This window comes from the organism of the source record quoted next, unplaced genomic scaffold (genome assembly GCF_019419815.1).
Source record: "Pyrus x bretschneideri cultivar Hongxiangsu unplaced genomic scaffold, Pyrus_bretschneideri_v1 Contig70, whole genome shotgun sequence".
NCBI lineage: Eukaryota > Viridiplantae > Streptophyta > Magnoliopsida > Rosales > Rosaceae > Pyrus > Pyrus x bretschneideri.
Genome location: NW_025999810.1, coordinates 579,387 through 603,927, shown reverse-complemented (window position 1 = coordinate 603,927; position 24,541 = coordinate 579,387). Strand labels below are relative to the sequence as shown.

General features: G+C 38.2%; 3 protein-coding genes across 3 annotated transcripts; 1 reads left to right on the top strand and 2 right to left on the bottom strand.

Moving 5' to 3' along the window:
* Positions 1–54: 54 nt before the first annotated feature.
* On the bottom strand, positions 55–3,849 carry LOC103937512 (ras-related protein Rab7). Its single transcript, XM_009347458.3, has 7 exons — positions 3,600–3,849; positions 3,288–3,314; positions 3,054–3,153; positions 1,425–1,571; positions 1,194–1,274; positions 907–1,052; positions 55–399 (listed from the first exon to the last, which is right to left on the bottom strand). Exons 1-7 carry the CDS (start codon positions 3,650–3,652, stop codon positions 333–335), a joined length of 621 nt encoding a protein of 206 aa, XP_009345733.2. The 5' UTR covers positions 3,653–3,849; the 3' UTR covers positions 55–332.
* An 8,132-nt stretch (positions 3,850–11,981) lies between these two features.
* LOC103937511 (putative proline-rich receptor-like protein kinase PERK6) lies at positions 11,982–16,434 on the top strand. Its single transcript, XM_009347457.3, is given in 11 exon segments — positions 11,982–12,077; positions 12,334–13,320; positions 13,540–14,055; positions 14,312–14,398; positions 14,494–14,564; positions 14,684–14,760; positions 14,857–15,004; positions 15,248–15,361; positions 15,363–15,410; positions 15,496–15,689; positions 16,024–16,434. Coding segments are annotated over 10 exon segments (2,154 nt in total). The 5' UTR covers positions 11,982–12,077; positions 12,334–12,425; the 3' UTR covers positions 16,028–16,434.
* A 463-nt stretch (positions 16,435–16,897) lies between these two features.
* LOC103937510 (coatomer subunit gamma) lies at positions 16,898–23,914 on the bottom strand. Its single transcript, XM_048574310.1, is given in 19 exon segments — positions 16,898–17,460; positions 18,033–18,272; positions 18,646–18,756; positions 18,758–18,820; positions 18,896–19,027; positions 19,131–19,328; positions 19,424–19,564; positions 19,950–20,000; positions 20,124–20,279; positions 20,363–20,534; positions 20,658–20,908; positions 21,366–21,596; positions 21,672–21,779; positions 22,171–22,272; positions 22,350–22,550; positions 22,639–22,752; positions 22,901–22,951; positions 23,050–23,147; positions 23,610–23,914. Coding segments are annotated over 19 exon segments (2,664 nt in total). The 5' UTR covers positions 23,656–23,914; the 3' UTR covers positions 16,898–17,262.
* Positions 23,915–24,541: the final 627 nt, after the last annotated feature.

Below are 24,541 nucleotides of genomic sequence, written 5' to 3'. Positions count from 1 at the left end.
AATACTCGAAATGACTTGTCGAACCAGAGACGTGGTATCGATCCGTAAAAAAAATTACAACTAATGAACACTGCATTATTTTCCTGAAAACACGAGTAATACCGTATCCGTACTAACAATAACTGGATATCAATGGGATGAAATCAAATGTAACCTGGTCGGATCAAACACAACTTGGAATGAAAGGCGCCATGCAACCTAGCTGAAAAAGCATTGATTGGGAGCAATTTGTTTCCCGCACAGACTAATGTACAGTGTCACCGCATACATACTGATAAATATACTTCCAAAGATGACTTATTTTTTACTGGCAAAGAATTCGGGTACAATATTTAGCATTCGCATCCGGTTGACCTTGGCTGATTGCTGCTTCCAACATCAATGGTATCCGGCAAGTATCTACATGAAGCAAAAATACAAAATAGAACAATATCAACAGATGAACAATGGAAAAATTCTCTCTCAAATGGTCGAATTTATGTAATACTCTTATAAAAAAAATAAAAGTAAAAATCAGTATAGCTATCGTCACACTTGCTAATACCAATATTTAGCAAATGAAGTAAAATGTATGATATACACTAACCATAAGTTTCCTAGAATAAAGCACACGCACAACCATAAGATGAAACTAAAGGACATCATGCAACACCAATTTTGATTATTTGAGACGTGTTATATGTCAGTGGCACAGCTGTTATATTTTGAGAATGTTGAACAAAGTTCTAACAAAAACTACTAAATCGAACAGGTGATCTGTAATGTTGCCTCAAAGTTTAATTCCGAATGAAAATAATTGCCTTGTATAAGATGATTCAACTTGTGATGCAAGCAAATGAAATGAATTATCAAAATACAAGGGAGCATGTGCAGGTGCATTAGTGTAGGGTTCCAGGTTCAACTTACATTTCTTCCTCTTCCCCACTCTTCAGAGCATCCTTTGCTATGCACTGGAAAGCTTCTTCCACATTAATGCCTTCCTTTGCAGAGGTTTCATAGTATGGAATATTTCCCTTTGATGCACACCAAGCTCGAGCCTTTTTCTCTGAAACCTGGAGAATAAACAAAAAAATGACATGTAGACTTGAAGCACGTGGGATAGCAAATCATGTGTTCATGAAAGGGTGACAGCTACGTGTGTGCATGTAAGAAAAAGAGAAGATGATTTTTCATTTCCAAATAGAGATGCATACCACTCGACTATTTCCACCATCTACATCAATCTTGTTTCCAATAACGACAAATGGGAAGTTTTCTGGATCTGAAGGACTTGCCTGTAGAGGATTTTGTCATACTAAGTTCAACTGCTCCTTTTTATTAATAAATGGAAATGGAAGTTAATCAAAAAAGAAAATGACATTAACAGAGAGTTTGAAAGAAATGCAATTCTTGAGGAAGAAAGAGAGGGAAAAAACCAAAGACACCTGAATGAGAAATTCTTCCCTCCAGTTGTTAAGGTTATCAAATGACTTCATTGAATTCACATCATACACAAGAACACAGCAATCAGCACCACGGTAAAAAGCTACACCAAGGCTTTGGAATCGTTCTTGGCCAGCTGTATCCCAGATCTGACAAAACAATCGAATAAGATCTGACTGTTAGGACACAATTAGCGGCTGAAAAATGTATGAGGTTTAAGCCTTAGGCCTTAACAAGCACTCCCGGGTTAAAATCATGATTAGATTGTTTTTCATGAACTCTACTTGGTGTTGATTTTAATTCCCCTTAGTTGACCTTGTTTACCGATAGTCTCCGGTGTTATGAAAACTTATAAGATGATGCTATACGAATATACGAACACTATAGTAAACATGCCACACACAAACACAAAGAATTTAGCAAGGTACAGCAAACTTTGCCTACTCCTTGTTTGATCTCTCTCGAGAAATCACCTGTATTATTAAGAATAACAACCTGGTTACAAGAACTTATTGAAAACCCTTAGGCTAAACTCCAAAACCTAGCTTTGGATCTCTCTATCACTCTTGGCTCTCTACCCTTGTATTCTCTCTGCTTATCATGTGAATAAACAGCCCCCAACAAGCCTATTTATAGTACATAGATTCATAGATGTATGGTTACATGCCTAACAAGTGTAGAATTCCTAAATCCTTTCAGAATAGGGAATACTAACTTATTTCCTAATCCTAAACTGATTGGGATCACAAAGAAAAACCGATTTCCCAATTCTTATGGGAAATAACCTGTGCACATTCCTCTTCTCTTTTGCAACACCAATTTTCAACCTACCTAATTGGCCTCAGAATTTTGACGAGCCAAATCACAACACTTGGTTATGCTAAAAACAAACATATTTACCTAGATTACAATCTTCACCCAATAGCCATACAAGACAACTTGTTTCACAATGATTAATTAAGATAACAAGCAATTAACAGTCCATTCATCTCTGATACTTTGATTTCCATAAATGAACAGCTTCAAACCCTTTCATATTGCTAAAATCAATAACTAGAGGAAGAGAGCAAGCGGAAGGGAGGGAGGGAGGGGAAGAGGGAGCGAGGTACCAATTTACAATTAGCCTGTCTATACAGAAACTTAATTTGGTTGATAGATAAAAACCAAACCAGACGCCTAAACACATAAAAACTTGAAGGAAAAGGAATAATTGAACAACGTATGGCAGTCAACAATTATCAGGAAGGCTACACAGTTTAAAATGTGTGAAAATCTTAACAACCGTAACGGTTAGAGGGGAGAGAATGAAGGCATAGTGAAAGTTTAGGTTGCTATATTAAAAAAAAGGGGTGAAAGTTCAGCTTCCTCAATAGTGAATGCAGATTAATCATTAATGCGATTTCTAGTCTTTATCGACAGAAACAAAGAAGTTTTTGTGAATCCTTCTCTAGAGTGATAGTAGAGAAAGTAGTAACAAATATAGGGGCAATAATGCTAGCCCCCGCACACGCAAAAATTAACAAGTTATATTTTCAATTGACTTCCAAAAAGGCATCAGCTGAGAATCTATAAAGGCCACTATTTGTCCAATCAGTACCAATCCAATAAAAAGGCATTAGAACTAGAAAAACCTGTAAGGTGAAGAGCCTGTCTTCAAACTGCACTTCTTTTGTCAAAAAATCAGCTCCAATTGTCGCCTTGTACTGATTGCTAAACTTCTTGTTTACATATCTATGCGAATCTTGTTAAAGGTCAAACCCAAAATCCACTAAATCATAATTACTTCAACTTAACAACCAAAGGATTACATACAAAATTAAATGACCCAAGTACTCAAATTCAACATCCAAGCTTCCAAAGGATACTGATTCATCAAAGAAGTCTTCCCCACCCTGCAATCACAAATCAAACAAACCCTTTTATTTTACCACAAAAACAGAAAGTAATCTTTATCCGAACAAGTATATAACAATTTCATTATTACCCATCATCCAATTTTCCTTTTTAGAAAAAAAAAAAAATACTGAATTCCTAACTTGTAATAAGAGACCAAAATTAGGGTTCAGATCACAGTCTGTAAAGTAAGATCCAGAAAGATCCGCCCAATTTCAAAACATAAAACCCTAAAACGGACAAATAATTCAAGCGAAAAGAGAAGGAGACGGAGGGACACAGACCCGCTGTCGCCGAGGATGATGACCTTTAAGAGCGTTCTTCTCCGAGACGGCATCGTTTTGAGAGAGAAATGGGAAGGATCTAAGGAATTGGGAGGCGTGAGGCGATAGCAGAGCTAGTTTTGGGTTCTGGATGTTTTTCTCTCTCACAGAAGAGAAGAGAAGAGAAGATGGTCGGAGCGTTCAAGTCTTGTTAGACTTCCTGGTCATCCAAGGCTGGAGCGGAGCTGACCTCTAGTTCTTTGTAACAATCTTTACGGTTACAATAAGCTTAGTAATAATGTAGTTTAAATATGTTTTTTTTTTTTGTAAGATTAGAATTTAAAATATTTCATTTATAAGTGAACAGAAATATCATTAAATTGTACTACTAAGTGGCAGAAATCTTTTTTTTAATACCCAAATTATCCCTCTCCCATTAAGGATTTCCAACAAAAATAGAAAAAAAAGTCACACTAAAAAATACGTAGTGGGAATGTGAGTGGTTCGTACGTCCATTATTTTTAAAATATATTTTAATAAAAAATAAACAATAAATAAAAAGAGTCAATTGCTACGCTAATTCAATGTAAAAACTTATTTATTTTTTAAGTAATTGATGTTAAGGTAGGGGAATTTGTATTCCATAATCACTCATTTGTTTGCCCTTACTAAGTGGGATTGGACTAAGCTTTAGTCGAGTCCCATGTTTGGTAGGCAGAGGGACTACGTTTAATGGGACAAAACCGAACTTGCTCAAACAAACTCCTTCGCTAAGAGTTCTTAGCGAGGACCTCCAAATTTCACAATACTACTAAGAGCATCCTGCAAAAGAGACGTCCTACTCCTTCACCCTCATCCTGCTCGCCATCATCTGTGTCTTGCTCGCTCTCATTTGCTCCTTAAATTTCGAATCTGACGATTTTCTTCTTTGATTTTGTCTGGTAAATTATTACTGGGTTATGAACGACTTTGTTGTTTTGGGTTTGAAAACTTTTCAATAATTGATCTGTGTAGTTGAAAAAATTATTTTTAGGTTCAAATAGATATTAGAATTTGGGGTTTTCAAATTTCAACTTTTTTGCGTTCTCACTATTGTTTCTTCATATGATTGACACCTCATGATCTCTAATGGTTGTCATAAAGTGGATTTGATATAAATTTCATCGGCTAGTTCTCTGTGTTTTTACTGGAGTGGATTTGATATATATATATATATATATGAATTTCATCTAATATTTGTTCTACCATCGTTGAATTTAATCTAATAATTGATAGGTATATAGTCTATGAGTGTATGCGTCTGTATGTATGTACGTACTATGTGTGTATGGGTCTGTGTATGTATTCTGTCTCTGTGTGTGTGTCCATGTATGCTAATTTTGGGTGTGTGTGTTGATGTATGCTAATTTTGTATGTGTGCGCTCTGCATGCGCACGTTGTGCATCCATGTACTCTGTGTGTGTGTGTGTGTGTGCACACTCTCTTCCTTCATCTACGCATATAAGGCAAGCTGTAGAAATTTGTCGAGGATCTGCTGATGCGATGTGAGATTGGGAGTTGCTAATGGGCTAGAGTTGCAGTGAATTTCAAACTGCCTTGATTGCTACCTAGAGCACCTAGAGCACCTAGGCAGCCCCCTAAATCCTCCCCACCTTAAGGGAACGTTTTGGCCTAAATCGGGTAAGGGATGTACCGCCTAGGCCGATTTTTAAAATACTAAAGTTTAGGAACTTATTATGCAATAATTACTAACTGATTATGAATAAATGTTAATAAGGTGGAAAATAGAAAACTGAATCTGTAATCTAACAAAGAAAAAGTTACCATCATGTGCATTTTTAGCACAACATGCCAAGAAGAGTTCCAGTGTATCTGCCCTTGAAAAACATTCCATCAAGGAACAATATTGGCCTAAACTATCAGAATTTTTTATTACAAACACCAAAAGAAATGAATAACCTGTCAAACTGTCAAGTACTATTATTAAGTTCTAGAAAACAAAATGAATGAATACCCATCATTGGCACGCACAAACTCATCAAGATATCTAGGCAAAAAATCCATAAGAGAGAGCGCCTCATCACTATTATAAGCAATCTATTTACCATACCAAGCTACATAGTATTTTATATCAAGACCATTACTCTCTTTCATCCCCTCATAACCTCATTTGCCTTAATCAACGAATTTGAACGAACCTTGCCAGCCAACAAAGAAGATAAAACAGAATGACCAAACATTTTATTCTCCTTTTGACGAATACATCCAGTACAAGTTGTTGCACACTAAAAATTAAATCTTATTTAATTTTTTATGATAAAACACCCACTAGGCTGTTGCACAATAGCATGAACACGCCATTGACACCCCTCTAACAAATTATTTGAGCAAATAGCAGTAACACGCTTCCAATCATTCCTGGTGTATTTGAAAAGAAACCCAACCTTAATAGAATATTGTGGAAGCTTTGTACGAAATTCAATTGCATCATTTTCATAACTTTGACCCTAATAAGAAGTATAAGTCTGCCACTCATTTGTTGCATAATGGTGAGGTCCATAAAAGTCATATTTGTCTAAGTATTGATTCTCATCTCCATTACAAGTTGTTTGTAACGACCCGTCCCAAAAAATTACAGTCTTTATAATTTTTAAATGTGAATTTAGGGAAATGCCCTTTGAGGCAAAGATGTGACTTTTGTTGACCGTCTTGTCATGTCATGTAAGGTTCGTTCTCTTGGCGTATTCTCGTAGTATTCGTCGCTACGAACACGTGGGTGCAAATAGAATATAATTTGAAGTTATAACGAAATAGTTATTAACAAATGAAGTCGAGGGCAAAATTGTAAATTTCTTATTTTCTGGAATGCTCCAGATTTTTGGAGCAAAATCTGGAAAGCCACGTGTGTGGCCCAAATTAAAGGGAAGAAAAGTTGGGCGATGGAGATGAAAGATAAAGGAGAAGAACAAAGATGAACGCTGCCCAATCGGGAGAAGAAAGAGAAGTGAGTGACCAATGGGAAGAGAGACCAAGAAGGGAAATGAGGGAAAAAGAGATGGAGGGAATCGGTCGGGTTCATTCCCCTTGACCCGCGCGATGACCCGACTTCCTTGGAGTTTTCCGACAGTTTTCCATCCAATTTTTCAGCCTTCTTCAACCTTCCATCACCACCAAACCTCACCCAACACCCCATCACCTAATTTTTAACCAAACCCGACGAATTTTAGCCCCGATGTGGTGAGAAAACCCATCGACAGGTCTGGGTGGGTCTAAGCTTTGAACCACCATTTATAAAACAATTCCTCTCAATTGCCACCACCAATGTAATTCCCTTGAGCTCAGGAACAATGCCCAATCATTGGTTGGAGCGTCGGAGTCGATTTGATGACGAATCAAGAAACATCCAAATTCTAGGGTCCTGGCGAGTTCATGGCGATTTGAGGCTTTTCCCAGCCAAATTGGACTTGGCCACAGGTATAAAACTTGTTCTACTCACTGAGATCTTCATTTCTGTGAAGTTTGAGAATTTTTAGAAATAGTTGATTTTTCCTGCAAGTCAAGGCGGCCGACCACCGTGTACGGCGATGCGTGGGCTGAGGCATCCCCTGACTTTTCTAGGCTAAATTTGATTCTCCAATTCCGTACGTGAAGTCCGATTGATGAATTTTCGTCGTTTGAACCTAGTTCTGTTAAGGTCCGCTGCTTGATTATTATAGCAATTGATGATCCGATCATTGGATCATCACCAAACTTTGATACATTATAGTACGTAATATTTAAAGATATTAGAAACTTACGGATTGAGAATCTGACGTACGGATTTTCCTGAATAAGATATGTAAGTTACGTATTTCTATTGATAACAATTATGAGATGTGATTTGATAATTGTTCTAGACGCCGATCATTCGTGACGTCTTGATATTCGTGCTAGGAAGTTATAGCGCAGACCTTAGGTGAGTGGGTCTTTTTCCTTTTTTTTTTTTTTTTTTTTTTTTTTTTTTTTTTCCTTTTTATAGTGTGTGTGTGTGTGTGTGTGTGTACATACATACCTTACAGTTTTCCAGAAATGTTTTAAATTGATTATGCATAGCATGCCATAATTTAACTGTGTTATATTTAATTATTGCATTGTGATGAGATTTGTGGTTATGCTAAATGATCATACGGAGGCGCAGGTAAGTTCAGGTTAGTTATTATATGATTGAAATGGATTATATGAGCATGCATATATTCATTTAGAGCTCATCATTGCTGCATCCGGTGTTAATGCTCCCGCCCCGGGCTAAGGCACAGCCTTCATGTGATGTTCACCTCCTGCACCGCATGCTCGCCTTGGATCCAAGTAGGTGCTAGCCTATCATACAAATTGCATTAGGCAGTTCCGACTCTTAGGTGACCCGCGATTTATCGCTAGCCATCACGTGATCGTAGCACTAGAGCGTACATATTTACACCTAGCCTGTCGTACGGGTCACACTAGGTGACTTTGACTCGTGTGCTAGTATAGACTAATGAGCAAGTGGTCCAGTCGTACAAGTCACATTAGGTGACTCCGACCGGCATGTTAATGTAGACTGATCTCACACCTAACTTACATTTATTATTGCTGAGATATTGTGGCATGGCATGCTTCTGTTTTTACTGCACCTGCGCATTCATTTTTCGTACCTACATAATATTATTTTCTAGAAACTATAAGGGTTTTACGGTGAGGGGTTATAACTCTTTCAAAAGGTTTTTATTAAAACTTTATTTTCAGGCCCACTCACCCTTGTTTTTCGCCCTTCCAGGTTCTAGTAGCAGAGTTTTCATACCGACGAGGATTATTGACAAATCTTGGGGTAAACGATTACCTTCGATGGTATAATCCTCACCCTATTTTACTATATTGTACTTATGCTCTATCATCACGTGTGAAATGGGTTTATACCCACTCACCGTGCACTCTTGTACTTAGGCACTTTTAGATTTAAATTTAACTGTGAACTGCACAAATCGATTTCCAGTTATTATTACCATAAACCATGAATGACAATGCCCCAAATTAACTGTGAACTGCACAAATTAACTCTCAGATTTTCCTAGGTTCATTGAATTGGACTCAACGACGCAATCAAATTATTCTTCTCAAGTTCCCTAACTATGAAAAGCATGATAGAGATACATCTCAAAGATCATTAAGTTCTGTGAAAATCATAAGCATTGACAAGACATTCGTAACTATGAAAAGCATGATACTCCTACCAAGAATTTACTAAACTCAATCATGACTAGTGACTTTTACTACTCGCAAATATAAGTTCATAACGATTAGGTGAAATTTCCTTATATTTTAACATCAAATCCCTGCATGCAAACTAAGTGTGCACCCTTAATAAACATACAAGAATAAGTTCTCTATAAACCAGATAAGTAAATCGCATTCATGTTTTATGAAACAATAACTGGACGTAATCAACTTATATAAAACATATGTTCATAACTTCGAATTCTCCTCTAGCTAAAAAGAAACTTAGTTACACATGTTCATCATAACTGAAAATCAATCTAAAATAAACATTGAAACTTAAAACAAAGATAGAAAGAACTTTGAAAATTCCAGCAACTTCAATGGATGAATGGTACGCATGGCACACCCTAAATCTCTGCAGGAATTTCATATATATAGGGGACATGGTTGAATCCAAGGAGGAGAAGATTTTGGCATTTTCTCTAAAAATCAAGTAAAGAGTCTTGGAATGTGATTAGGATTCCTCCTTACAGCTAGAGATAAGATAAGATAAGATAAGGTTGGATAAGATAAGATAATGTTCCTCTCCAACTAGGATTCCCTTTTTTTTGTCTAATTCCTTTCCTTCCAAGCCTCAACTTTAATTTCTCCAGATTTTAGCACATATCTAGCACCATTTAAACACCAAAAACATCCAGCCCATATGCTATCTACGCCTGCTATCCAATCCAAGTCCAAAACTACTCCAAATTGCTCCATTTGACTATTTATTGTCATCTTTACCAACTGGACCTATAATAATACGAAAATAACATAAATTACCAAATAAATGGAAATTAACAAAGTAAATGCAAAGAAATAAGATAACAAAGTTGCATAAATATGCTCCTATCACTTTTCTCCATGGAAATCTACAAGAAGAGGTCTTTATGCAACAACCTCCAGGTGTCATTGATTCCTCCAAGCCTTCCTATGGTTGCAAACTCAACAAATTTCTCTATGGCTTGAAGCAAGCCCCTAGGGCATGGTATGACAAGCTCTTTCAAACTCTGGTCTCTCTTGGTTTTACAAATTTACAGTCTGATTGCTCTCTATTTATGAAACTTCACCCATTCCCTGTGATAGTACTTGTATATGTGGATGATATATTGGTAATTGGCCTCAATACTTCTCTGTGTCAACAATTTATTCAGCAGCTTAGTTCCTTATTTCCACTTAAGGATTTAGGACCTTTACATTACTTTCTTGGCTTAGAGGTTCACTGAAGGTATTTTTCTGTCTTAAAGGAAATATGATTTAGATCTCTTAGTCAAGACACACATGGAAGGATTGAAACCATGTGTTACTCCTTTAGGAACTCAAAAGCTTGATCATGTTGGTGTTCATTTGGCTAATCCAAAAGAGTATAGATCCATAGTAGAGGCACTACAGTATTTTACTTGGATAAGACCTAGCCTTTCTTTTGCAGTGAATCAAGTCTGCCAATTTCTTCACTGTCCAAGGGATTCACACTTTCAAGCTGTCAAATGGTTCTTAAGATTTTTAAAGGGTACACTTGATCAAGGTATGTGGTTTAAGAAAAGTCCCTGCATCTTACAGCATTCTCTTATGCAAATTGGGTAGGTTGTGTGTTTAATAGAAGATCCACCAATGGATATTACATCTATTTGGGTAGAAATTTGATTAGTTGGAGTGCAAAAAGAAACATAATGTTGCTCTATCTTCTACGAGGCTGAATATAGATCTCTCGCACACCTTGCGATTGAACTGACTTGGATGTGTAAGATTTTCAGAGTTGTGGCATTTCAACTCACTTCTATTCCCAAACTTTGGTGTGACAATGTTTCTGCTATATCTTTGGTCTCCAATCTAGTCTTTCATGCTCGTACAAAGCACGTGGAAATTGACTACCACTACATTCGTGAACTTGTTCTTGCAAAACTACTCAGAGTGCAATATGTTAATGCTCAGCATCAGGGTGCTAATATACATATATATATTATATATATATATATATACACACACCAAGTCTCTTTCTAAAGCGCAGTTTCAATATCTTCAGTCCAAGCTTTAACTCGGCCCTCCTCTGTTCAGCTTGAGGGGGTGTAAAGAGATACACAATACTTATTCGTAATATTGTTATAAGTTTGTTACAACTGTCTATGTAACCAATACTAGTTTAGTGAGTTAACTAGGTTTAATTAGTTACTAAGCTATTTCTCAAAGTGTATATAAACCTGATTGTAATTCCTTATTCATTAAGAAATGAAATACTAGAGTTATTTCACATACTCCGCACTCGCTACATCTTATCTACGCATCAAATTGCCGATGCCTTTACTACAAGATTGACTCGTGAACGTTTCATGCTTTAGTTCCCAAGCTCAAGCTCCACTACGTTTCATCTCGCTTGGGGAGGAAGTGATGAGAAGTATATGCCTTTGACAAAGCCACCAGCTAAGTCATCTCCTGAAATTATGCAAACACAAGAAAGTCCACCCTCACAAGAATCTGGCTGATTTACTTTCCTTATAATTGCTTATTTATTTTGTAATTATTCAATTTGTTTTGATTGTGTAGATATACTTTCCGTATATGGGACTCTCTAGGTCCACTCTTGTAATGAATGAATACAATGACTGATTGAATAGTCAAGAATTCAGCAACAAAAGCTTCTTGCCACAACCATTCCAAAAACCTAAACTGGTCCATATTTCTTGACTGCTGAATCCCAATTATCCTAAGATCTGGCCTGCAAGACTTTGCTAGCGACTTCGTATTGTGCTTTTTTAAAGTGCATTGGCCTCCACAAAAACAAGGTGGGAGTGGAATCAATAAATCCCAGGTGTTGATCATGTGATCAGTTATTGATTGAGACTCGAGGTCCATAACATTTCAAGGAAAGATGACCATCCAATTCGGAGGGATGAAACAATGGTCAGTTTTTTTAGTAACTATTTTTGGATAAAAAGTGTCTGTTATTGTGGACGTGTGTCACTAAAATAGATTAAGAGATAGAGAGGAGGACATGGTCAATGAGGGACAACAATTTGAACTTCCTTAGGCCAGTTTTTTACCAAAGAATTAAAAGTGCAAACTAAAAATGGCAAAACGGAGAAATATTTGAATAAAAATAGAAGTTGGTTGGAGAAATCTTCCTCATTTGTCGGGGGAAGATTTATTTCCTCGAATTATTACCATAGCACTTGTTTTCCTCTCTTTCTGAGAATCCTCAATCCTCCCCTGTTGCAAAGCCCTTCTCCTTTGGTACAATCTCTCTCTCTCTCTCTCTCTCTCAACACGATGCACGTAGCTAACTATGCACACCATGCAAACAACAACGTACTTAAGTGCATGCATGCATGATTGAATAACTTTTTTTTTCTTTGATTGAATAACTTGGACATTCTTATTTGTTCTTTGCATGGCATGCATGCATGACCCGAACACACACTTTTTTGTATTGGATTGGTCTGTTTTTAACCCATGACTAAATTTTGTTTACATGTTTGACTAATGTTAGGAATAGGGGTCATCAACAGGCTCACCTAACAAAGGAGCGGGGGTTTCTCCGGCACTGACCCACGATAATCTTGGTCGGACATTCCTCCCGAAATGGGTTCCTCTGATGATCAGAATTCGTCATCAGATTCTCCACCGTCGGACTCTTCATCATCTTCGAACAACTCATCGCCTCCCTCCGACAGCAACTCCTCCAAAAATTCAAACAACAACTCAGAAGACTCGGGTAACTCATCAGATAATTCATCGTCTTCCAACAACTCGAAAAACTCACCGCCTTCCAACAACAACAACAATTCCAACGACAACTCCAACAATTCCAACAACTCAAACGGGAACTCAAATGGCAACAAAAACAGCAATTCAAATGGCAACTCGAATGGAAACTCGAACGGAGACTCAAATGGCAACAAAAACAGCAATTCAAATGGCAACTCGAATGGAAACTCGAACGGCGACTCAAATGGAAACTCAGACTCAAACGACAACAATAACTCAAATGACAACAACTCGAACAATAACTCCAATTCCCAAAAGTCCCCTCCACAAAACTCCAACTCCCAAAAATCTCCTCCTCAGAACAATGGAGGGGACAAAAACTCCAACTCCCAAAAGTCACCCCCACAAAACTCCAACTCCCAAAAATCTCCCTCTTCCCAGAACAACGGAGGGGACAATAACTCCAATTCCCAAAAATCTCCACCCAAATCATCCCAGGGGAATTGGTCACCAAAGTCGTCTGATGATTGGTCACCCCCAGCACTTGGATCATCAAGCAAGTCACATCGCTCACCATCATCAGACAATGATGGATCGCCGCCACCATCGCACTCAGGGAGCTCCACGCCTATCATAGTAGGAGTTGTAGCTGCGGCAGGGGTGTTCTTGCTTGTCATGGTTTTGTTCTTCTTGGCTTGCTCAAAGAGAAGGAAGAAGAGACAGACTTCTTCCCACCTCATGGAGAACCCTGAACCATATCGTCCAAATGGTATTTTCTTAACTCAAACTCTCCAAAGTCTTTCTTGTTCTCATAGCATTTACACAACTTTTGTTTTGCGTTATGGCTTAATTGAAATTTATACAACTTTTAAATTGATTGAATTCTAGATAACAACATGCATGGTCTCCCGGTAGCATTTTCCTAACAATATATATAAGTGTGTGGCACTAATATTTATGTAATAATATGGGTAATGTGCATGAGCAGGAAGTGGTGAGTATTGGCAAGGTGAACCTAAAAGCTCCGAGCACGTTCTTAATATGCCTCCTTCTGGCCGTGTGCCCAATGGAGGTTGGACTATGTCATCCGGTGGAGCACCCCCCACGATGAGCAGCGAAATGAGCTCCGCCAACTTCTCCGGTCCACACGGTCCCCCCCTGCCACCTCCACACCCTAATGTGGCATTCGGGTTCAACAAGAGCACCTTCACCTATGAAGAGCTGGCGGCTGCAACCTCAGGGTTTGACCAAGCCAAGCTATTAGGCCAAGGTGGCTTTGGGTTTGTGCACAAAGGGGTGTTGCCAAATGGAAAGGAAATTGCCGTTAAGAGCCTCAAAGCGGGTAGCGGACAAGGTGACCGTGAATTTGCAGCCGAGGTTGAGATCATCAGCCGTGTTCATCATCGCCACCTTGTGTCGCTTGTTGGGTACTGCCTTGCAGGAGAAAAAAAATTGTTGGTGTATGAATATGTTGCTAATAACAACCTCGAGTTCCACCTTCGGGGTATACATTCTAGCCAACTCTATGTCGTCAATACCTTATCTACTAACTATATCATGTATCGACTTTCTAGATCTCAACTGATATGATTCACCCATTACTGCTACTACTAGTATAGAAGAAGATCTATTAACACGCACAGCTACCTATATAACAAGTTGCCAATACCTTATATACTAACTATATCATGTATCGACTTTCTAGATCTCAACTGATCTGACAATACTTCATTTGTTCATGCTCAAACATAATTTGACAGGCGCGAATCGGCCTCCCTTGGAATGGACCAACAGGGTCAAAATTGCTGTGGGATCGGCTAAAGGGCTAGCTTATTTGCACGAAGACTGTAAGTAGTTCGTGAAATTACTACAACCTATGTATATTCTTTGATCCATTGTCCTCTTATATGTTAGTACTCATATCGTTTTTGGATTCTTTCAGGTCACCCGAAGATTATCCACCGTGATATTAAAGCTGCAAATATTCTGATTGACTATAGTTTCGAAGCTAAGGTATGTAACTATATGCTGTTAATTACCTTAAACTTGTGAATGAAACCTAGGAAAAGCTTATGATATTAAAGGATGACTAATATTTTTGTTTGCTAATTTATATGCATGACTTTTTTCAGGTGGCAGATTTTGGACTAGCAAAGCTAAACCAGGAAAATGTCACCCATGTATCTACTCGTGTCATGGGAACATTTGGGTAAGCAAATTTAAATTGCAGGATATACATTACAAATTAACCCAGAAGATGAAGTTAGTGTGACAGAAACAAGCTGATATAAAACTGGTGATGCAGGTATTTGGCTCCTGAGTACGCATCGAGTGGCAAGCTGACCGAGAAGTCTGACGTCTTCTCTTTTGGTATTATGCTTCTGGAGCTGATCACTGGGCGCCCCCCGGTGGACTTGTCTGGGGAATGTGAGGAAGATACCTTAGTAGACTGGGTTCGAACTCTCCCTCCCTAATAAATTAACATGCAATTACACATGAATTATGTTCTCTTGCTAGACTGTTTCAAATGTTAAGTTGTTAGACTGTCGATATGCACTATTGATTTGGTGAATTCGTATTTTGGGAGTTGGATAATTCAATTGTTTGCAACAAATTCAATAATTGCTATGCATCATGACATGGAGAATTTAATGATGAGAAATCAATTTTGTTGCATTGTTCATGAACAACAACAGGCAAGGCCTCTCTGCATGAAAGCAATAGACACTGGGGACTATTCTGAATTGTTGGATCCACGACTAGGGAACAATTACGACCAGGAACAGGCGGCACGCATGGTGGCGTGTGCAGGCTGCGAGTGTTCGACACTCTGCGAAGAAACGTCCGAAAATGAGCCAGGTAAAAACAATTTTGCTGCTGATCTTGTGCTTGTGTATAAAACTTTTGATACACATAACTCAATATTTTAAATTTACGTACGCAGGTTGTTCGTGCATTGGAAGGCGATGTCTCAATGGAAGACTTGCACGAGGGGATTAAGGGGCACTTTGGGTCGTCTGGCTCGGCTTCCACCGATAGTGATAATGATTCGTATAACGCGAAAATGAAAGGGCTTAGGAAGCCAGCGTTGATGGACAGCACAGAATATCCAAGCAGCGAGTACGGTGCTACAACCGAGTATGGCCTCAATCCCTCTGCAACCTCTAGCAGTAGTAACTCACAACATATGGATAAGAAAGGGATCAACCGGCCACACGGTCCAGTTTGAGCAAGCGATAGTAACTCAAACTTGGACCGGAACGTTGGAACCAAGAAAATGAGAACTGGTTATAAATCCTTTAGTGTTAATAACTATCAATTAATGGACTTTGAACAAAAAAAAAACTAAGAAAAAATGGATGATGATGGTATATTTGTATGTATCTTATTGAAGAAGTGGTAGACTGTGTGTGTGTGTGTTCTTGGTGCACCAGCGCAGCTGCTTAACAGAGATACGTCTAATTGATTTCAGGTAGGTCGAAGATGACGGTAGAAGCGTAATTGCGACGTTGCGTTAGACAAGGGCAACAATGGAGGGAGGAGTTGTGATTTCTTTTCTTCCTTCTGTTTTTTTTCTGTGTTCTTTTTTGTTCTTTTGGACAAAGGATGAACCCTAGTCTATATGTGTTTGGACTTGCTACTGTTATAAAACAAACACATGCATTTGGAAGAATGTTTGATCACTACCTTATGTGTTTGTTTGTATTTTCTAATTTTTATTATCTAATATTATCAATGTTCAAAACTTGGTGAGATTTGAGAATAGATGGATATCCAACTTGGTTTTATCACAAAAGGCATTGGTATTAGTTGGAGTGCGATTAAAATATTTAAACTATTTTTTTCTCACAAATACAGTCGATGTGGGGATATTTTAACACAAACAAACTGGGTGTGACATTCACCATGGCCTTTTACACTATGCTATGAGTGTTCGGAGTTGGAAATTGGGGGAAAATAGAATTTTTCGTAGATAAACGGACGAGATGATCCCTTCTTCCCGACCTACTTCATGCTGATCTGGATTTAATAATGGGTGTTTTTATTGGCGTTCAGCGAAAAATTCAGTACAATTCATTCGACAGAGGTAGAAGTTTTCTTTAGCGAGGTGATTTTTACCCTATAAATGCAAAAGCAAAGCCACCAAGTGTTGGTGACGTAATAGGGACTGTTTCTCTGGAAGGGTCAAATGTGTGTTTTGACAACCTATGGCGCTTAAAAAGTGTTTTTGGGTCGTAAAAGTATTTTCTAGAAAAGCACATCTTTAGAAAGCACTTTGAATGCTTGAGAGAGGTAATTGATGCCAACGAAGGAAAAGTTGTAAGGGAAGGAAGAAGAGGAGGATATCCAGAGGAACCAACCGAACACCGATACAGTTCACTTCTTTGTAATTCAGACTGCCTCAAAATTCAAATCTTGAACATATTTGCACAACAAATGTAATCTTGAATCAAAAAAGAATAATAGGATAACTTGTAAGTCAATCCAATGACATCTTGACGCGATTCTTCCAACAAAATTATTACTAATTCAACAGACTTGCGGGCAAACGCTCAATAGACGAGCAGTCAATCCAACTTCAAATGCAGTAATGTGCAATTCTTTCTACAAAATGTTTTCGTCTGTATGCAGCCGTATTTCCCGCCAGTGCTCTAATTTGAGAAAAGCGAAAAAGGCTCTTGTATCAATGAAGTCCCACAGCATCAACCAACTACCCGCTGGCTACAATCTCATGAATCGCATCACTAACAGCTCCGTCTTCAGATCTCACAGCGAGTTTCATCGCAACCTCCTTTGATGAACTATCAATTCCAAATAACAACCGCACAAGGACCTTCACATTGCCTATATATACACCGGACAATACACAAGTGTGTGACCTTGAGTTGCTCGCAACGACCTCTGTGCCCTGAAACCATGTACACAATGTATGATATAAAATACACACATTGAAGTGAAGCTTCTAATGAGCGGTCCTGAGATAATAACATGCTTTAAGCATATCAGAAACATTCAAAAATAAAAAATAGCTATCATATTTACTATCCTGATTTCAAATTTCAGAAAAAATTGATAAAGTACAAATTGTCTGACCTTCAGTCTCAGAAAAATGAGGAATGGAGGGAATTATGTGACTCACGTTTTTCCCGAAAACCAAACTGACTGAATTGTTTTTTTAGACTAATTCGAAACAGTTAGCAACGTGTAAGGGAATGTGTTCAAAACACAATTACAAGAAAGTGAATTCGAGGTGAAAATACAGGAACAGCAATATAACTTAGTCAAAAACTTAAGTTCAAAAGTCATATGCATTGTTAACTATCCAAAGCAGAACTATAGAGGTATTGTATCTGTTATCCACCTGCGTGGTTAAAAAACATGCAATGAAAAGGCCTCAGACTTTTTAACTTCCGGATCAACTGATTACACAAGTATTGTACAAAGACAAATCATAGACGTTTAATCTTAAAACAAAATTACCTCGCAGGGTTGCATTCCAAGGAGGCTGATGACAGCATTAACAGCTTCAGTCAAGTTCTCCCTTGGCCCCAGGCCATATTCATCTACCCGCTCAAAATCCGCGCCCATGCTTTCCCAAGCATTCTTGAAATTGAAGACTGGAACCTTCAAAATGTAATCAGCAGCGACAACCTCAAGATCTTCCAGCTGGTATTCATCTTCCACACCATCTTCCTCTGCCTCACCAGTGGTTGGATCAACCTAGATGCACCACCAACTCATGAGCAAAGAGATTCAGCCAAAGCTCAAATGGTCTGAGGGCTGGCTATTTAATATTTGTACAATTTATTATTTTCCTACAGGTTTGATATTGTATATTTGTACGAAAAATCTGATTTAAAGGTGCAGGTTATTATAAGCAGAGATCAAATATAAGCTTTGAACAATACATCTGTGGATGTGATGGTTGTAGATGACAAGACTTGCACATTATGTAGAACGTGAAAAATCACATACAACCTTGAATAGTTTTATTAGCTAAAGCAAGTTGCACTCCAAATGACTGGTGCCAAATGATCCATTAATTGTCAGGGAACTCGGTCTATGAACAGGAATAAAGGGAAGAACTTGATACCTCTTTAACAATGAACCTCAACAAGTTTGTAAATTTTCCAACTGCAGGGACGCCTTCTGGCTTCTCAAATGCCAGAAAGGTTTGTCCAGGTGTATCATACGGAAGAGACCCTGAGAGACCTGGATGCCACTTCAGAAAATTCCTCAGCTTCTGAAGCATCCACCACGACAATGACCTGACAGGCAGAGTGTTAAAAGGAAATTCTGAAGCATAACTACAAAAGTACTTTTTTAGTATAAAAGGGCATTACATCTTCCAGTAATTGCTCGGGAATGGTATTGGTGCAGTTGTACTGGAACACAACATGGCTATCAAAAATGTGCTTGACAACATTAACTGCATATTCGGTTTCTGGCTCTGTTAACTCCACAGGTGCTGAGGACTGGTATGTGAAAATAGTACGCAATTAATTCCAAAGAAAAATAAAAATAAACATCAGCTGTAACGTGCATGTAAAGTACAAGAAAATATTCACGTTGCAGAACCTTGAATAGTTTCCCAAAGTTTGAAAACTCCGGAATAGAGGAAAGCAGCGTCTCATAAGCATCAACTGTGGATGCAGGGCCAGTTGGAGGAGCACCAAGACCAGTTGGCTTTTTACTCTGGGCTTTCTTCTCAGCAAGTGGCTGCGACTTAACCTCCTTGGGTACAGATTTAATGTCAAATGGTTCTTCAGAAGCCTCCTATAGTCACATTAAAACAACCCTCCAAAGTCAAAACATGAGATAAGGACCTTAAGGGTACAAAGATAAAAGCAAATGGAGGTTACGTTACTCACATAATTCTTCAAACTTGTCTCCAGATTGACAAGTGGGACATCCAGAGACCCAAAGAGGAAGTCCTTTACATCATTGTCAGTCTCAACAACTGAACCATCTCCGCCAAGTGTATTTAGATAGAGTGTTGCCCTATCACGAACCTGAGAGTGTAGCGAAAAGAAATTCAGTATATACTGAAGCTAAAACAAATAAATCATGAAAGCAATGACACAGCAACACAAAAATCAGATGCAGATTTGCAGAGCCAGGCACCTCGCTTTGGGTGAATGCTCATACATACATGTTATATATAAGTTAATATAACCTAAATGTAGGCCTCGAATGTACATTTGACACCTCATCATCACTGTCAAAGAGTTCAGTATACTGAAGCTAAAACAAATAAATCATGAAAGCAGTGGCATAGGAACATAAAAACTCAGATGCAAATTTGCACAGAACCAGACACCTAGTTTTAGGTGAATGCTCATACATACATGTTATACATATCCTAAATCTAAGGCCTCGAATGTACATATAGGATACCTCATCATCACTGTCAAAGAGACATCTTCGCAGCAGAATAAACACTCGTGGCTGAAGCATAGAAGAAAACAAGTATAGTTCATTGTTATCAGTAACCATAGACAGAAACAAATCTTCTTTGTATAGAGGGGGAGGGGGATCAGATAAGATATCATTCATTGAACAAGATGTTACCTTCAATGAATCAACCAAAGCACCAAATTTTGCCAATGTACTAACCGCACTGGCACGAACAGTGGCATTCTCAAGATGTACTCGATTATAAATGTACCGTATATATTTGCTTGGATCAGATGTTTTTGGCCCTTCAATACCCAAAAAGTGGAGTATCTAATAATAAAACATCTCAATCAGCCAAAAGAACATTAAGAGGAATAGATTGTTCACCAAGATTATGACAGAGAAAATCCTACCTGTGTAGAAAGATAGGTGAATTCACAATCTTCGATGAACTCACAGAGATGAAGCAAGCCACTTTCTTTTGCATCAGGAATATCTCTTATGAGAATCACAATTGAATCAACAATTGCCTTTTTGTACTCAAATCCACCTTCTTCTCTGAGAATGTTGCTCAAAAAGTTCATCCTGTAGAAAACAAGATGCAGGGATCATTACTTTGAAACAAATAAGAACATGTGCACTGAAAGATGAACAATATGAAACCAAACATTCTCAAACAAAACTTCAAGTATGTGGTAGATCACTCACAAAGCTCTGAACTTCAATGGAAATTTCAAACACAATGATCTTATGGCTTCCACAACAACAATTTTGAACTCGTCAGCAATATCTGACATGAAATTAGTTATCTGCTTCATCAAGCGATCCACACTTGATTCGTTTCCTGTCTTCAGAAGTGTTGTGATTGCAAGTGTGGCAATGCTTCTGTTCTGGTCAGAAATCAAACTCTCCATATCAATGTTGCAGTTTGTGACAGGCACTGGATGTGTCATTGCCACCTGAAAAAAAGATCAAAGTGATTATCAGGAGTATCATTCACCGAGAAATAAAAAATGACTACAATCAGAATAATTCAGTCTGACAAGCTTTGTTTCACATGCAGAATACAGAAACAGAACTAAAATCTACCTAGTATCAGTAACGGTGGTGCTATCTCCGCACCCATTTTTACTTTTCACACCCCTCTCAATTTTCAGTCATTGGATCGAATGAATTGAAGAAGATCAATGGCCAAAAATCAACAAGGGTGTGTGGGAAGTAAAAACAGGTGTGTGCATAGCACTAACCTATCAGTAATTGCCTCATAGATTACACTCAAACTCATTTCATATAGGATCTCTTGATTCTCTCATTTATCTCAAAACTACAAAAGTAAAACTCAGGACGGCAGGTCACTTTAATTATCATAAATTTCCAAACACATTGTGTAGTAGAGTAAAAGGAGAAGAGGGATGCCTTATTCAAGGTGCGGACAGCAGCAAATCTTAAAACTGGTTTGGAAGAACTTAGAAATAGCTGCAGAACAGTGATTGCTGGAGTAAGTTCTCTGGGGGTCACACCATGGAGCTCTGTAATTGCTCTAGCAGCCTCAAAAATCACCATCTCTGCTTTGTGGCGAAGACAACCCTCAAGATAATCGTAAAAGGGACGGTCCCCTGTTTGTACATTTCCAGACTCGCGGATAACCTTTAGGCAAACAATTTATTAAAATAGAGCATGAAAACAACGCAGCTAAAATAAAAGGTCCAGAAGAATAAGCACCTGACTAGTATAACGAATCAACAAGCACTGGGCCAATGGAGAGCGGACTGTCCCCCTTGTCAAGCTGGTAACCAACTTGCTAACAGCAAGACGGTCATTCTGTCGTATCTGCAATTTTCAAAAGTATAAGATTCTCAACACCTTTCAATTGTACAAATGATATTTACAATTATTCTAACAAAAGTTATTGGGCAGATGCAGAATCTTTCTTTATATTCCACTTTAAAACTTGAAAAAAGAAGGTAAACCTACAAGAATTACATTATATGGAATGAATGCTAAACCATGTCTGTAAAAACAACAAATCACTGTACACCTAGCCTGCTTGCTACACTTGCTCACATCAACCAAAAATTTGTCTATGTATGCAAGTAATTAGTTAAGTAATGATATGGTAAAAAGTCAAGTCATGGATTTCGACTAAAAACTTGCTCTATCTTTTGGGAAAGAAAAAATCTTGAATGTAAAGTCTGTAAACCAAACCAACAATGGCACATACCTGATGAAGTAAAGCCACTGCATGGAATTGTACAAGGGCTGCTCTTGACTGGACAGCGTCCTGAACCTCATTACTCCACCTTTTGACAATCTCTGGGTTAGTCTGTCAAAAGAGAAACATTAGGGTACACAGCCAACAAATAAATAAATCCTGAGACTTAGGTATAGCAGATACAGTACCTGGAGCAGATGGATCCCACTGACTAGAGCTGCACTCGCAACCACTGGATTCTTATCAACAATGGCTTGTTTCAAATACCGCTCAATCTGTGTAAGAAGGGTTCCATCCGTAATCCGACAGAGCACACGGATGGCATTTGCCCGATACATGTCGGTTTTACTATTCATATCTTTCATCAGGGAGCTTGTCACAATAATAACCTTGTTATGGGAAATATATCAGAAGTCAGTCCCAATTAGTGTGCATGCAAATTTATTAAGGAAATCAAATGATAGAAAGGCAAGTCACCTCATCTGCAGAGGGGGACAATTCTTTTATGATCAGGTAAACCATTCTCCTCAATCCTATATCTCTTGATTGGAAAAGCTTAGTCACAGAAAAGAAAACTTCTGTAGCTTCAACCTATTAATTCAATGCAAAATAACATGAATCAATTGACGGCCAAGTACACAATAACAAAATGCCGCAAGTAGATCAATAAAATTGACGCAAAAGATATTGGTTATGCTCAAGGGAGAAACAGAACTATTCAGTATAGAAGGAACCTGACCTTTGTAAAGCTTTCCCCCTGGTTCAGTAGGTACAAAAGTTTTGTGATAACCTGAAATTTGACGACAATGCCAAATACACAAAATCAATTTCGGCCAAGCAAATAACAAGATAGATAAAACGGATCATTCAGTGGTGCAAAGCAATAACCTGGGAGCATCTTCTAGCATCGAGTTGAGGATCATTGAAAACTCTCGCTTCCTGAAGAACGGCACCCTTCTCAATCCCCAGAAACGGTGAGTACTCTGCTGAAAATCAACATCATAGCAATTACTATAAAATTCACACCATTACTCTCCTAAAATCAACATCATAATACAAAAATCACATCCTTAACATGTCTAATACAGCAAAAACGCGAACCAAATTTAACTGGCACTAAATCAAGACAAACCGAGTAGATTTGCCGCAAGCTAACTAACGCATTGCGTCATAACCGCAACAAAACTTAGATATTATCGAGATCAGAGTAAATTGAAGCAGATCAACGATAGTTAAACCGTAATTCACTCAAATCCGATTCAAATGCCTCACAATACGCAAACCGCAGAAGCAAAACCGCAATATACAAAGAGATCTGGGAATACGAATCGCCAATTCATGAGTTGCAACGCAGAGAGTCGAAAATAGAACAAAAATTGCGAGAGAAAACCAGATCGAATTCGAGAGCGAGAACAATTGACAAGTCTGTGAGTAAGAGGGGGGCGTACCTTCATCGTCGCGATCGTCGTCCTTCTTCACGAGAGGCTGAGCCATCGCAGAATGAAGTGAATCACTGAGATCTGCAGAAACTGAACGAAGAAAACCTCTCTCTCTCTCTGTTGCTCGCTGGTAGCTCGGCAAGTGAGGTTTTCTGAAGGAGGAGAATCACAAGAGACAAATGAGGCTATCTTTCAAAAACGAAAATACCGCACAGAGGGCTTCAGATGGTGAACGAAGATGTTGTGTTCGGGTGCGGCCGAGGATATGGTGGTGAAGATGTTGTCTGAACAAGGTAGCGCATCACGTCATAAATAAAAATAGTTACCCTCTCCAAATAAACAATGAAAAACAAGCCAGTGGCTTGAAGCTCTCTACCATAGTGGGAAAAAGAGTGTTATTCTTGCAGCTACGGCATGGTTTCGAACCCGTTAGATTCCTAATTTAACATTTATTCTAACAAATATGTTGTTTAGTCATTTAGTATTACGGTCTAGTGGTATTGCTCTTCACTTGTAAATAAGAGTTCTTATGTTCGATTATCATCAATGACGAATTTAAACCATATTATTATTGGTCCATTGTGAAATTCAGCTTAGTTGTTCACCTCGGAAAAAAAAAAACAAAACAAATGTGTCGTTTGACAAAAAAAAAAAAAAAAAAAAAATGTTTTTTCCCCCAAAGAAAATGAAAATCTTCACCCTTTGGTGGTAATTACTTTCTCTTACCCTCATTTCTTTTCCTAAATTTTTCAGATCCCCAAAGAAAATGAAAATCTTCACCCTTTGGTGGTAATTACTTTCTCTTACCCTCATTTCTTTTCCTAAATTTTTCAGATCTTGAAATTTAAACGAAAAAAGAAAATGGGCGGTGACTTTCTCATGAACCTAACTGGACTTTTTTTGTGAGAAAATATAATTCGATTACAATTTACGACATGTTT

Bases quoted from the DNA above. Each gene is read 5' to 3' on its own strand.
- LOC103937512 (XM_009347458.3), bottom strand. From the start codon at position 3,652: ATGCCGTCTCGGAGAAGAACGCTCTTAAAGGTCATCATCCTCGGCGAC. The intron at 3,315-3,599 runs GTCTGTGTCCCT...TTGTGATTGCAG, and splicing joins ATCATCCTCGGCGACAGCGG to GGTGGGGAAGACTTCTTTGA. The intron at 400-906 runs GTAAGTTGAACC...TGCTTCATGTAG, and splicing joins AGTGGGGAAGAGGAAGAAAT to ATACTTGCCGGATACCATTG.